This window comes from Leuciscus leuciscus, assembly GCF_965113295.1.
Source record: "Leuciscus leuciscus genome assembly, chromosome: 22".
Lineage (NCBI taxonomy): Eukaryota > Metazoa > Chordata > Actinopteri > Cypriniformes > Leuciscidae > Leuciscus > Leuciscus leuciscus.
In genome coordinates, this window is record NC_138746.1 from 26,195,405 (window position 1) to 26,210,344 (window position 14,940).

The window sequence follows — 14,940 nt, forward strand, 5'->3', positions numbered from 1 at the left end:
TTGCCATCATGAAAGCTTACACTTACAGTCAAGTCAAGTCACATTTATTTATATATGCTTTTTACAATACAATACAGCATATATAAATCTGTTTCTGTGGGGGACATATGAACGTATGTATGAGTCATTACTCAGGGCATCTGGATGGGTATTTTTTCATTTAGGGATATCAGCTGATGTGAGTCAAACACGGTGTCTCTGAAGTCTCTGTTCTCGTGTTATATGAGTTTAAGCACACTGAGCGCTGTGACTCAGCACCTCAGAATTTTCTCTTTCTGCCTATACATCTGCCTGCTTTGAATCTCTGGGTCCTTTCTCTGTGTCTATTGCTTTCTCCCTCCCTCTTTCTCTCTCTGTCTTCTTTCTGGCTCTCTACCATTGCCCTGTCAGTTGATTAGATAATGCAAATACATTATTTATAACACTTCACTCCTTCTCAGGCCTTTATGGGATGCCTAGCAACCAGGCAATTGTATCATACGGTGCAAGAGATCTGATAATGAGACATAGAACCAGTGTTAATGCTGTTTCACACGAGATGTGGCATGCATTATAATCAGTTGAGGCAGAGTGAGCTTTACGGTTTCACGAGCTGATGTTGCTTTGCTCATTAAGTACATTCAAGTCACCAATGTAACATGTTGAAATCGGCCTGCCTGGATGCTTTTTATTGTATTTTATATGTTGAGAACCACAGGGTAAAGCTGCTTATTCACTCCCAAAGTCAAGCCAGGGCTACAAAAAAATTCCAAGGCATTAGATATACCATGGAACACAGTCAACAACTGTAGAAAGTACAGGGCATCCCTTCATCCAAGCCTGGCTAAAGTTTGCAAAAAAACTTATATCTGTATATTTGGTTTTATTTTACTGTAAAATTACAGTAATAAAATGTATGTTTTAATTTCTTCATTTTCAAACGTTCAATCATCTAGCTTTTATTTTGGCGAAAAACTGTAGAGAGCTCCTCCTTCGTTGACAAATCTGATAACGGCCGGAGCATATTGCATTCCCAAATGCACGTTATAAGCGACCCAAACTGGGAGCAATTGGGAGTTAAGTGCTTCGCTCAAGGGCATCCTCAGTCGTTCAATACTCTGCCGGTATTGAGAATCAAACCTGCGACCTTCGGGGTTACAAATCAGAATCTCTAAGCATTAGGCCACAACCGCCACATCTACAAGATGGTACTCCAGTAAAAAATGCATGCAATCTAATGGTCTAATAAAGTAGCACAACCTATTCACTGCTTAAAGAAATTTATATTCAATTAATTATATTTAGTACACAAAATTGGTAGTGTGTTGTATCACTCAAGTTTTTATTAAGAACATTAACATCCAACATCACTGCAAATAGGTTTTACTTTTAACATAAACCAATATACTATGTACATAATATGCTGCACAGTGGCTCAGTGGGTAGCACTGTTGCCTCACAGCAAAATGGTCCCTGGTTTGAGCCAAGAGTCTTTTCTGTGTGGAGTTTGCATGTCCTCCCTTTGTCTGCGTGGGTTTCCTCCTGATGCTCCGGTTTCACTTTCCCCCAAAATCCCAAAACATACAGTATACTATAGGTGAATTGGCTATACTCGAATGACCATAGGTGTGAATGTGTGTGTGTGAGTCCCAATCCATGGAATGGAGAGGGTTGGGGAAAGACCTGGCAACCTACACTATTTCCATGAAAATGCATGGTATGGCAAGAGATGGCCATAGAATCACCAAGAGTCAGATAATGGTCAGATAATGACTGAAACGGTTAATGAGAGAGATTAAATCGAATGAATATAACAATAATAAGTTATTGCTCTACCACATGTCCCACATTGTCCTGCGTAATCAATCTGCTGACCTGCAACAAAGCAATAATCAGGTCATCCTCAGAGCACATGCAGAGATGAGTTTGTGTGGAGCAAAGCTGTGGAAACAGCTTTGGAAAGAGCTGTGGAAACACAGTGCCTCGCTTCGCTCTGAAATGCGCAACTCATTTATAAAAAAATAAATAAATAATAGCATTAAAGTTTTGATAATTATGCTAAACCATATCACGATTTCAATTTTATTTTGATAAATTGATCAGCCTTACAAGAGGAACAGCAAGAAAATGAGTCACTGCATGTGTAAATGTTCTGGCTTTGTGTTTTTCTGTAATTCTAGTTGTGTTTGTACATGAATCAATGGTTTGTCTATGTTAGGGTTGTCTGCTTGCAAACACATGCATTGTTTGTACACTGTGTGTGTATTGTCTGCCTAGTAGCTGACACTTGTAATCGTAGCTGGTCCCAGCTGGATCGGATCAGCATCCTGTTGGATTAGCAGAGTTCAGATGCAGGGCCGTGACCCTACAGCAGTTCTTCAAGTGCTACCTCTGCTACATCCAGATGAAAATGAGGCAATTTATGCCCAAATGTGCTAGGCTCAAATCTGTTTATATTTTAAACCCCCTTCTTGTGCTCTGCTGTACAGTCCTCCAGCTATAAGACTAATAAACACCTGAATCACCAGAACAGCCTCTTACTGAGCTGTGATTGGTCCACAGGCTTGTCAGTCTGTGTATTCCTGCAGCTGTGTATTCCCACATGCTCTGCCTGTGGCTGCTTCTTTCACTCGTGTCTGTGAGAGCCTCATTTCCTGCCTCGCTTTTCTCTCTCCCCAGCGGAGTCATTCTCTCTGATGTGCTTTTGAAGTGCCTGCATAATCAGCAGTCATGTGCCGCAACCCAGAAATACAACTGCATATGTGCTGAAAGAGGGGACGATGAAATGTAATTGCAATGGGTAAATCATGGTGTTGTTGGCAGGATTGGGGAAAGTAACACAATTTAACTCTCTAGGCATAACCACCGATTTACTGTGCACATACACTGTTGTTCTTAACCCACTTTTCATCTCATACCAGTGATTTACAATGTATATTACATTGAGATTTCAGATTTAAGAAGCTTTGTTGGCATGGGGAACTAGCTTCACGTTGCCAAAGCATTAGTAAATATACAATACATACTGTACATACACATTTACAAAACAAGTCTTATTTATCATCAATATTTCTGGTTCATTTTCCAGGAAATGAAGACTGTACATTTTAAATAATATTATGCTGCAAATTAGGTAATTGTGTGTAGGACTTGCCAGTAATTTACAATAAAATGTATGTATTTGGCAGATGCTTTTAACCCAAAAATAAAAAGTTTCACAAATTTTTAGTTAATGCATTCACTGGGAATTGGACCCATGACCTTGCTCTACTGTTTGAACTGTAGTATTGTCCTGAAAATTCTGAAAAATATATTTTAACCTTTGACCATATTTGATATATCTTGATATTTATGTACTTGCCAAATTGCCTTTAAATCAGAGAAATCATAATTTCATTAAAAAGTAAATTATTGTGAAGTAAATTTTAGTTGAATGTTAATTTAGTTAAAAAATAACCATACAAATTTTTTCTACACTGTATTTCACCAAACAAACACAATCAAAAATGTTCATCATTTTTATGCATCAAAATAACATATGGTGTTACACAGCAATGCTTACCTATGAAGTTTTTATCTAATATTTACTTAAGACATTTTAATACCTGGCATGGGAAACCCATTTTTCAGTGATGAATGCCCCCCTGCCCCCAAAAAAAACAAAAAAAAAAACAGATTATCATCAGTGTAATGCAAAAGGTGTATATTTTTAAATGATCCAGTATTTATACTGTAGGTCTTGATATTAAATATTTTGAGTACTGTAGAGTACAGATGATTGTTTTTTCAGTAATGAGAGTTTAATGAACATCATCAATGAGAATAGTGGGAATAACAAAATGGGATATTGGGAATTACACTAAATTAAAATGCAGGCCCAGCTCCACAGGCGGGCTTTTCCCACCCTGCCCCCACACCAAAAAACAACATATTGCAAAATTGGTGCGATGTTCAATTCACCCCCAGATTTTGAGGGAGATTTTGGTATCAAAAATCTGCTTGTTTTTTAGAAACTAGAAAGCAGTATTAGAACGTGACAGCGGTCTTCATAAACCGTTCAAGCGCAAGAAGCGAAAGAAACTCAATTCGGTCACCTCGCACTGTGTTCTGTGCGCATACACACAAAGCACACACACAGAGAGCTGCGTCTCGAAACATTACCGAACTGAGTTCTCTTTTGCGTCTTCACTCTTAAACAGACGAATACACACACAATAATAATAAACGGAGCAATTCCAATAGGGTCCTCACACCATCGGTGCTCGGGCCCTAATTGGGCTACATCAAAATGCCTGTTTTGGCTAGTATCCTCGTAAGCCCTGTTTTAACTGCGTTAAAATAAAAAGTCTTAATGAACGTAAACAGTTGGGAGAAAATCTGATGCGTGTCGGAACTGTGCATTTGATCTTAAAGTGACAGTAGCTTAATATACATGCTGCTGTCTTGTGTCATTAATGTTAATTAAAGAACAAGATAAAAATTTAAAAAACTGTTTAAATCTGATCTTGACCAAGCGGCAACCTTCCTGTGTCTCTTTTGAAACCAACATGGAAGTGACTTAAATTGCAATTCATCGACTGGCCGCTAGAGACAGGCTGCAAAAGAGTGTCAATCCCATAGGGTGGCGACGGCAGGCTCCGCCCACTTTTGGCTTCAAAAATGCTCTTCAGAAACCTACGGGTGACGTCACGGACACTACGTCCATATTTTTTACAGTCTATGATCTTGACTGAATAACTTATTTAGCTTTAATAGGATTAATATATTTAATTTCTACATTATAGTCTGTCTGTCTCTCTCTCTCTCTCTCTCTCTCTCTCTCTCTCTCTCATATATCTGTATCTTTGTTCTATTGTATTTATTTGTGCTATTGTTTGTAATTTGTAAAGTTACAAAATCTGTAATGGGGAAACAATTAAATAATGTATGAACTCCGGCTCACAAGGAATCTCAAAATTGGAGCCTGGCCTGTTTTTAAATCAGTTGAGTCTACTCAACTATTTTGTACTGATTCCAAGTTGACCCCTTTCCACTCTACCCATACCCTTCCCTTATAAACAAACTATTTTATTTATAGAGCAATGTATAACATCAGCACACCATCACAAACTCCCTACACTCATATTTTTCTTGCCCACAAGCATTTTAATTTTTAATCTAGAATATATAAAAAATGAACAGTTCTGCAAAAATACATCACGCATCAGAACAAAAAAAAACAGTGTAACTCTCCCTCGCTTCCTGTCCACAGGGGAAGTTGTTGGTGCGCACAGGCCGCGTGGGTCTCGGGGAGAAGATGCTGAGGGACGCGATACAAGTGCATAACACGGCACACGAGGCCTGGAGTGCCCTAGGGGAGGCGCTACAGAGCAGAAGCTGCTCACAGGCTCCCGACTGCTTCCTCACCGCACTGGAGCTGGAGTCCAGCTGCCCTATCCGGCCCTTCACCATCATCCCACGAGAACTCTGACACATCTATGGCACTCGTATATATGGAGGGAATGCTGGCTTTCAATCACTTTAATGACACATACTGTATAACAAAAACTTTGCACTTTTGGCTCTTGATTGAAAGGGAGCGTGATCGCATTAGTGAAATTTCACAAGCAAACAAGGTCCGTCGTGAATAGAGTAGCGACGCATGAAGCACCGCTCACCCAGCTTTCTGTTGATCAATGTGGCAAATGAAAATATATGACAAAATTCAATGTGGGACTTTTTTTGTCGTCACACAAAATTCCAGACTGCGAGAATTCCCATTGAAGCGTCTGCGCTATTTCACAGAGCAACAGAAAATGTGACCTTAAAGGGATAGTTGAAAAATGAAAATTAGCCCATGATATACTCGCCCTCAAGTCATCCTAGGTGTATATGACATTCTTCTTTCAGACGAGTACAATCGGAGTTATATTAACCAATGTCCTGGCTCTTCCAGGCTTTATAATGGCAGTGAATTACTGTTTCTGTTTTGAAGTCCATAAAAGTGCATCTATCCATCATAAAAGTGCTCCACACGGCTCCGGGGGGTTAATAAAGGCCTTCTGGAGCGAATTGATGCATTTGTGTAAGAAAAATATCCATATTTAACACGTTACAAAGTAAAGTTCTAGCTTCCGGCCAAACGACCATACGCTGTCTATTTGCACCTAAAGTGTAACTTACACAACTTGTGACGTCGGAAGTAGCGTAGTGTGTCATGGCGTAGCGTAAATATCAGCAGTACGTCGCATTACTCGCATAAGTTGCGCTTTAGACTTTAGTGAAATCCGTATGTTCTTTTGGCCGGAAGCTAGTTATTTTACTTTATAAAGTTTTAAATATGGATATTTTTCTTACACAAGAAATGAAAAATAAAGAAACTTTATTAAACCCCCGGAGACGTGTGGAGTTTGTTTATGATGGATAGATGAACTTTTATGGACTTCAAAACAGAAACAGCCATTCACTGCCATTATAAAGCCTGGAAGAGCCAGGCCATTTTTTTATATAACTCTGATTGTATTCGTCTGAGAGAAGAATGTCATATACACCTAGGATGACTTGAGGGCGAGTATATCATGGTCTAATTTTCATTTTTATTATAAGAGCACTCTACAATTTTTGTCGACTGCAACTTTAAATGCTTGGACTCTTTATAGTCAGGTTGATTCTGATAGACTGTCATTGATCCCAACAATATTGTTCTTATTTATCTTGACAGTTGTGGTGTGGACTTCCATATTCTCAAATAACTTCAACATATACGACAGAACACATGAAACATTTTCTTTCTATCTGCAATATTTTTTTGCACACGTGCTGCAACATGTTCAGATACTGAGTCTTGTTTTTCAGGGACAAAATTATTGAATTCTTTTGTTCATTTTAAAATCTTTTAGTATTTATATCCCGGTAATCATCTGTACTGTATGTTGGTTAAAGATTGTTCTTATAAAGAGTGATTTTTGCAATCCCAGTGTCATTGTTTTCTGTTGTTTTCATTCCTTATCAGTTTCGGTCCTGTAGCTCCACAGCACTTAAATATCTTATGTAACGTTTCCAGTGCTGTTGGTGGAGAAACCCTTGGTCTTCTTTCTCTGGGGCGGCTGTGGTTGCCTAGCAGCCGAGCCTTGTTTGAGTTTCTGGGGAGGCTGTTGGATCTTCAGCACGTGGGTCTAAAGCCTCATGGAAAACAGCGCTGTGCTATTTTAGCCAGTTCTGTTTGATGACGGGATCAAGATGTTAATTAGGGAGAGCATTGAACAAATGCATAGACTATTGAGTTGGGTTATGTAAGTGTTATAAGTGGGATTCTTGTTTACTTGCACACATCTACAGTATACATGCCCACTGTTTCTCCTGGCACAGTTTAACAAGTGCTCTTGAAATTGTATCTCTATTATCCTCCCATTTCTATTGTTTGAAACCGGTCTTTCTGGCCTCTCTGCATGTTTTGGCATAGTATTGTTTTGAATCACTTCCACATAATATTTTACAGAGCTTTCTCTGTTTTAACTATTGCTGATGCATAATTCAAACGCTTGAATAAGAAGGTCTTACTAAATGGGGCAATGACATACTTTTTGTGTTCTAAAATACATTAATATGTAATTCAAACCGATATAAATACACATTCACGTTGAATCTGTTAGCAAAAGTTTTTCATGGCATGGCTGGGTTATTGCGGGTTGTCAAATATAAACATAATTTTACTTAATATTATTGATTTAAAAAATCTTAAATGTGTTCATGCTGCATGGTAATATTCTATTTAATATTTGACAGTTATAGCAGCTTTTTAATTTTTTTTTTTTATAAAATAAGCATTTTCTTACGGAAGCCCTGAATCGTTGCGATTCAGGGCTTCCGTATGAAAATGCTTATTTAAAAAAAAAAAAATTATTAAACAGCTGCTATAACTGTCAAATATTAAATTGAATTGTTAAAAAATCTAGTTAATAAAAATATTTAACCTTCGAGATTAAAGTCAAAACATTAGGAGAATAATTCTCACAAGATTATATTGTTTAATGGTAGTCATATGGTCATATTTCACCCATAATGAAAAACAAATAACATTAGATACACTGCGGAATTATTAGGCACATTGATTTTCTGATCATATTTTTTTTCCAGGTACATTTTACCAATTCCAAACCACATTAATCTTACTAATTACTATTCATTTGTATGTAAACATTTATAAGTGATATATAATTGTTCATGAAGGTCTTATATTCAGGTGTGCATAGTTATTAGGCACGTTTTGTTTTACAGATAAAATAAGCCAAAAAATATTTAACTCAGACTGAAATGAGAAGGATGCAATACTTGAAATTGCCGTTAAGGCATGACCATTGGACAGTGAAATACTCATTGGGTCAGCAGGGTCAGATAAAAACAGGTGGATAAGAAAAGACACGTGTTAACTGCAAAATAATTAAGAACTAAAGTAAAGAACTAAGTGTGAAACCATCAGGAACCCTTTAGTCTCCAGCGCCACCATTTTCCAGAACTGCAACCTCCTGGAGTCTCCAGAAGTGCAAGTTGTCAGGATCTCAGAGACTTAGGTTAGGTAAAGAATCCAAAAAAATGACCCACACTTAATAAGAATCCCAAGCTGAAGTGTAGTAAAATACACGAAGACAGCATCATCCTCTTGCACCACTGTTTGAAGAATTCATCTTCCAGAATCTGGCAGTAAGTTTTGGGAGTTCATTTTTAGTCCATCTCCTACCCTGAAGTCTGTTTCGCAGAGATGGACTAAACATGAATAATTCTAATATGCTGATTTGATGCTCAAGAAACATTTCTCATTATTATCAATGTTTAAAACAGTTACTTGCATTTTTATTTCAGGATTATTTGATTAATAGAAAGTTTAAAAGAACAGCATTTATCTGAAATAGAAAGCTTTTGTAACATTAAACACTACCGTTCAAAAGGGAGGAGGGGGGGGGGGGGGGGGGGGGGGGATCCCTTTAGTCTCCAGCGCCACCATTTTCCAGAACTGCAACCTCCTGGACTCTCCAGAAGTGCAAGTTGTCAGGATCTCAGAGACTTAGGTTAGGTAAGAAATAAAATAAAATCAATACTTTTATTCATCAAGGATGAATTAAATTGATCAAATGTTATAGTAAAGACATTTATGTTACAAAAGATTGCATTTCAAATAAATAAATACTTTCTATTCATCAAAGAATCCTGAAAAAAAAAAATTGTACACAACTGTTTTCAAGATGCATGGATAATAATAATGAATGTTTTTTGAGCATCAAATCATCATATTAGAATGATTTCTGAAGGATCATGTGACACTGATGACTGGAGTAATGATGCTGAAAATTCAGCTTTGATCACAGGAATAAATTACATTTTAACATATATTAAAATAGAAAACAGTTATTTTAAATTGTCACAATATTTAACAATATTACTGTTTTTTTATTTTTTTTATTTTTTTTTATATAAATGCAGCCTTGGTGAGCAGAAGCGCTTCTTTTAAAAACATTAAAAATCTTACTGATCCAAAACTTTTGACTGGTAGTGTATATATATAACGATGATAATGCAGTAATTATTTATCTTGATATTAATTATTTAGTAGTGTACAGTACAAATTATTATTACAGTAATGAAAGTTATGTGAATTATGAATTATGTGCCTAATTATCACAAATATGTTCTGAGATTTATTCAAATAACATGATACCAAGTATTGGTTTATTTCTGTCTCTCTGTTAGCGGTTGTCACGGTATAGGAGCAGTAGTGGTGATATATGTGATTATTTGGAGAGGTTGTGACTGATAAAGAATGCTATTCATCACCAAGCATCAGCCTGAATGATTATCCTGACCAGGGATGCATTTCCCAAAAGCATCGTTAGCCAACTATGGTCACAACGATAGAACTTACAACAAAAGTTACTTTTAGGAAACGCACCCCAGGCCAGCCAAGCCCAGTGTCCCCACATAAAGTTCCCGTATGGCACACACAGGAGAACTGGGCTCATTATGTTTCACAAATTTTGAAAGAAAAGGGAATGATTAGATGGAGGCCTTTGAAGTGGAAGCTTGTCCTTTGGGATTTTTTAGTTAATCACTTAATGAAGAACAGGGTTCTGGAAGTAAACCTCTCCATAGAGAAATATATTTACTATGCACAAACCTTTTAAAACGGAACTACCATGAGCTCTGATATTGTTAAAGGAATATTTCTGTCATAATAACAGGGCTTGGACACAATGATGATGGTAGAGTCAGATGAACAATGAACAGGTACGTTTATTTATAGAAGCAGCAAGAACACAATTAAATGCAGGTAAGTAATGACGAGCAGGAATAGAAACAGCAATAGAGTCTATGAAAGATGATTACTGGTTTTGTCTTACAGGTTTCCAGACATACACTCGCACAGATGGATGACTAGGTTTCAACATGGAACAGGAAAAACCAAGGTAAGTTTGCAGGCAATGAGTCTGTGTTCTTCAGACAAGGCCAGACAACTACTGGTGGTGTGTATGTGTGCTTTTTATAGTGCAGGTAATGAGGGCTGATGAGTGACGTGTGCGTGATCAGTACTCAGACTGTGAAGGCTGATGGGCCCTTTACAGGACACCGTTTTCAACTAAAAATGGAAAACTTTTTATGCGTTTTGGCCATTCATTTACACGAAAATAGTGGTTTTGGGGCCTGAAAAAGCTATTTCTGAAAACAATAACATAAGTGTCTCCATGTAAACTACAAAGACGTGAATTTGTGAAAACGGTGACATCATGCGTGTGAGTATTACGTGTTTAGTCTATAGGCGCGTAGTTTTTCTTTACAACATGATGACATCACCAACTACTGGCCTGGCAGCATAATATAGCGTTTTCGTGGATCCGTGTGAATGGGTATCGTTTTGACAATGTTGTCATCTGTACGTGAAAAATGCAAAGGGAAAACTTTTTTAGTACATTGTTGTTGTGTAAGCTTGGCATGATTGTGACAAGTTCACCCAAAAATAAAAAAGTCTGTCATCATTTACTCATGTCATTCCAAACCTGTGACTTCCTTGCTTCTCTGGAACCTAAAAGAATATATTTTGAAGAATATAACCAGTTTCGGTTGCTATTGACTTATATAACTAATATATAAAATACTAATACATAAAATACTGTGGAATTCAATGAAAACCAAAACTGTTTGATTGCCAGCATTCTTCAAAAAACTTCTTTTGTGTTCCCCTAAAAAAGAAAGTCATACCGGTTCGGAACAACATGAGGGTGATTAAATCATGACAGAAATCAAGCATAGAGTTAGTTCTGGCAGGTCACGTCAGTCAAGCTCGCATAAGCTGACTCTTAGCTGATCCACGTCTACCTATAGGAATACGACGTCTATTACAACATCCCTATATAAGGCTGATTCAGTATTATCGGCAGTTTTATCTTGTTGCTCAGGAGCTAGTTACCCTCCTCCATCCCCAGCTCCTCCTCTTGTCCAGTCAGGACTTGGCCTTCTGATATTCCTCTTCAAATCAGACTTATTTTTCTCGAATTGTTTTGTACATTCAATTCTTGAACATTAAATATATTTGCAATACATCTATGTTGGTTTTGTTCTGTTTTCCCTGCTGCTCTCCCTGCTCTAATCCATGGCTTCATGGATGCGCTGGGAGTTCTTGCCCAGAACAGAATCATACCGCCAATCCAAGCTGTATGCTAATTGCCAATCATCTTTGACGATAGTGGTCCTGGCAGAATTTATATTTTTGGGTCAATTTAGTAACAAAAAAGTATCTGTCAAATTTATAGTTCAAAACTAAACTACCCGTAATCCTTAATAGAGATCCACCAATAAAAGAAAATGCTGAAACCATATAACTTTTACATCTCAGCAGCAACCACCCCCTCCCATGAAGCATTGCAAATTAAAAAATACATTTCTAATAAGTCTCCCTAATAAGACAAATAAATAAATAAGTCTCCATACACTCTTAAACAACTTATAAAGAGCAGGGTTTTTTATTATTTATTGAATAATTTCTTTAATTATTATTATTTTTTAAACTAGATCTATTTTTTTATTTCTGTTTATGGTAGGTGAGGCAGAATTATGACTGACAAAGTTGTTAGGATCTAAATCAAATTAATTTCATGATTAACAAAATTGAAATCAAGATCAAAATCAGACTCATAATGAATAACGAAATTTTGCCGCTCTGCATATCTTACGGAAAGTTGTGTTTAGCAATGTCTAAAATCATATCAGTCTGACTCTGATCCATTGTGTAAAATTACTGGGTAATGAGAAGTCCGAACATGCAGGTCATCGCTAATGAGCATGTTTGTAATGTTCCTGCTCATTTGTTTATTCACGTGGATTGATTATGTGCTAATGAAAAAAAGTGATCACCGTCCTGAGAAAACCTCTCTCGGGTTTCACTCTTCACTGTGTGTGTGTGTGAGAGAGAGAGAGAGAGAGAGAGAGAGAGAGAGAGAGAGAGAGAGAGAGAGAGAGACTGTCCCTGGCTCTCTGGTTACTCACAGGTGGCAGGCCAGCCCTGCTGCTCCTGCTCAGACTGTGGTGGGACTCTGGAGTCGTGGAAGGTCAGGTGTCCAGACTGAGTTACAGCCCTGACAGCTGGCTGCCCATAGATTGATGGGTTTCTTTTTTGATGAAGAAAGTGCGAATGTATGATGATGCAAAATTACACAAAATGGGGCAGTTAAAAAACATTTTAATCTCAACAACATACCCACAGATCATATTATAGCAGAGAAAAGGGAGAGGATGAAAAACGGCCATTAAAAACACTGGTTTGGTTGGGGGAAAAATCTTGAAAATTATTAACTAACTTTTTAGAAAAAATGCGATTTAAAGACATGCCACTTTAAATGTATTATTAGCCACTAAATTAGCTTCAGCAACCACAACATGAGTTTTCAAGGTCGCCTTGCATTCACCCTCACATTAGGTGTGCTCAATCAGTTGATGTTCTCTGGAAGGAAAAGTTTGTACTGTTTATATTTCACAAACAATTGTAGCCTACAACCACTGTCCTGATCCCGAACCCGAACCATCCTCTTTAAAGTAATATGAGTCATATAATTGACCTGTGATGTGGTACCAGCACCTGTCCATTGCAATGTAAAAGGATACCAGGCCTCCAGCCACTTTTGTCTAGCGTGATATTGACTCTGAACATGACCCTGTTAAAAAAGACTTGTGTCATTGCACGAAGCCTTATAGCGTCACCTGACTGCACACTAGTCTCACTCGTTCATAATCTATTTTGGGAAAAATGGAAATGGTCACCATTTTTTCATTACTCACTTATCTTGGGTGTGTGCACACTAATTTTGTACTGACTTTGTGCAGTTGTTGATTTGTCACCAATAGTTTCCCTTTTATAAAACGACAGCACCATCAATATAATTTTTTTAAAATAAATCCAATAAAGAGTGTGACGCAGACTGAACGAGAAATACAGAGAACAGCACCGAACAGAGAACTTAGAAAACTGAGGGCCTATGTACAGAGATGTCAATCAACAGAAGAAGAAACAGGTGTGAAACTAAACAGAAACTATAGTAACAAACAATGAAATGAGAACTCGGGCAAAACATTAGCCATGCTTACATGGACACAAAACTTTCCAGTTTCGGTTTTCAATCCGATCAAGTGTTTATGTCCTATCAAACGGATTAGAAAAGGTTTATCCCACCCCTCTCAACCCGATTTCAATTTCAATCAGTTTGGGCATTTTTATTCCGATTGAGGTGTTTATAGGGAGCATTTTCATCCGGATTGGACTTTTAAACCAATTGTAAATGGATTACAATGCTCCATGTAAACTCACCTAATGACAAGGAAAATGAAACTAAACAGGACATGATCTTTAAAATTACAACATGTTCTTTTGATCATTTTTATTTTAAAATTGCTATGCGAACAATATAATTAGTTGTTGAAGGTAAATTCAGTAGTTCTTTAGCTAGCGTTATCATCGCAATTTTTTGTTCATTTTAAAGTCATGAAATCAAAATTGAAAGTTCCTATTTTTAATGGAATTTTGCAGTATTTATTAAAGTGATTTATCTGTGCACATAATTTTTGCTTTTTTAAAATCCATGTGCTCTTGTAATCTTTAATCAAAATAAATAACTGAGTCTTGCAACAGTGTTTACTAGTGTGAGGGCAGGACAACCTGTCACTCACATGAGATCGACCAATAGCCAACAACAACAGTCCAATAAATTCCTGATAGACAAAATCAAGTCCCACCCTAAATTTTTTCTTGTTTGAGAAGCCGTTTCACTCAGGTATACGTAACAATAGGGAAGAAAGGACTATCGCAACTTCCGACTTCAAGACCAATACCACAAGGTGTTAGACAGTGCTGACATCTATCGCTGTCAAGTCACATTTATTTATATGGCGCTTTTTACAGTACAGATTGTTTCAAAGCAGCTTTACAGAGATAACAGGAAAATAATGCAAAAAAGTTTCATTTTTGTTTAAAAAAAAGTTATTAATTTAGTTTATATATATATATATATATATATATATAGAGAGAGAGAGAGAGAGAGAGAGAGATTTTGATTTTTAACCCACACTTTTATTAAGTCAGTAACAAAGACCCATCATTGCATCACAAAAACAATCAACACAGCAAAAAGCTCAAAATTAGATCCCCCTCAAGCACAGCACAACAAACCTCATTGAAACACCACTGCAATATAAAGGTTCCCAAATCTTGCATCTCCTTATAATACTTAAACTCAACTGAGATCCTAGATCTAAGAAATGCCTTAAACAACAGTACACTATCCTGGCAATGCATATTTTGAATCACGTTTTTCCTTGAAATATATATTGCCATTTTTGCTTGGCCAACTATAAAGTTTATCAACTGCCACTTGAATCTCTGCTTGCGGTTGTATCCTGCCCCATAGATGAAAACCTTTGGTGTAAAACTTTCCTTAAAACCCAAAA

General features: G+C 37.1%; 1 protein-coding gene across 1 annotated transcript in view; it reads left to right on the forward strand.

Annotated features, from left to right (window-relative positions):
* The window catches only part of ttc7a (tetratricopeptide repeat domain 7A), a 67,294-nt gene extending 60,365 nt beyond the window's left edge, over positions 1–6,929 (forward strand). Inside the window, exon 21 of the mRNA XM_082154442.1 lies at positions 5,231–6,929. Coding sequence (XP_082010568.1) covers positions 5,231–5,449 — 219 coding nt within the window. The 3' untranslated portion in view covers positions 5,450–6,929. The remainder of the gene's footprint in view (positions 1–5,230) is intronic.
* Positions 6,930–14,940: the final 8,011 nt, after the last annotated feature.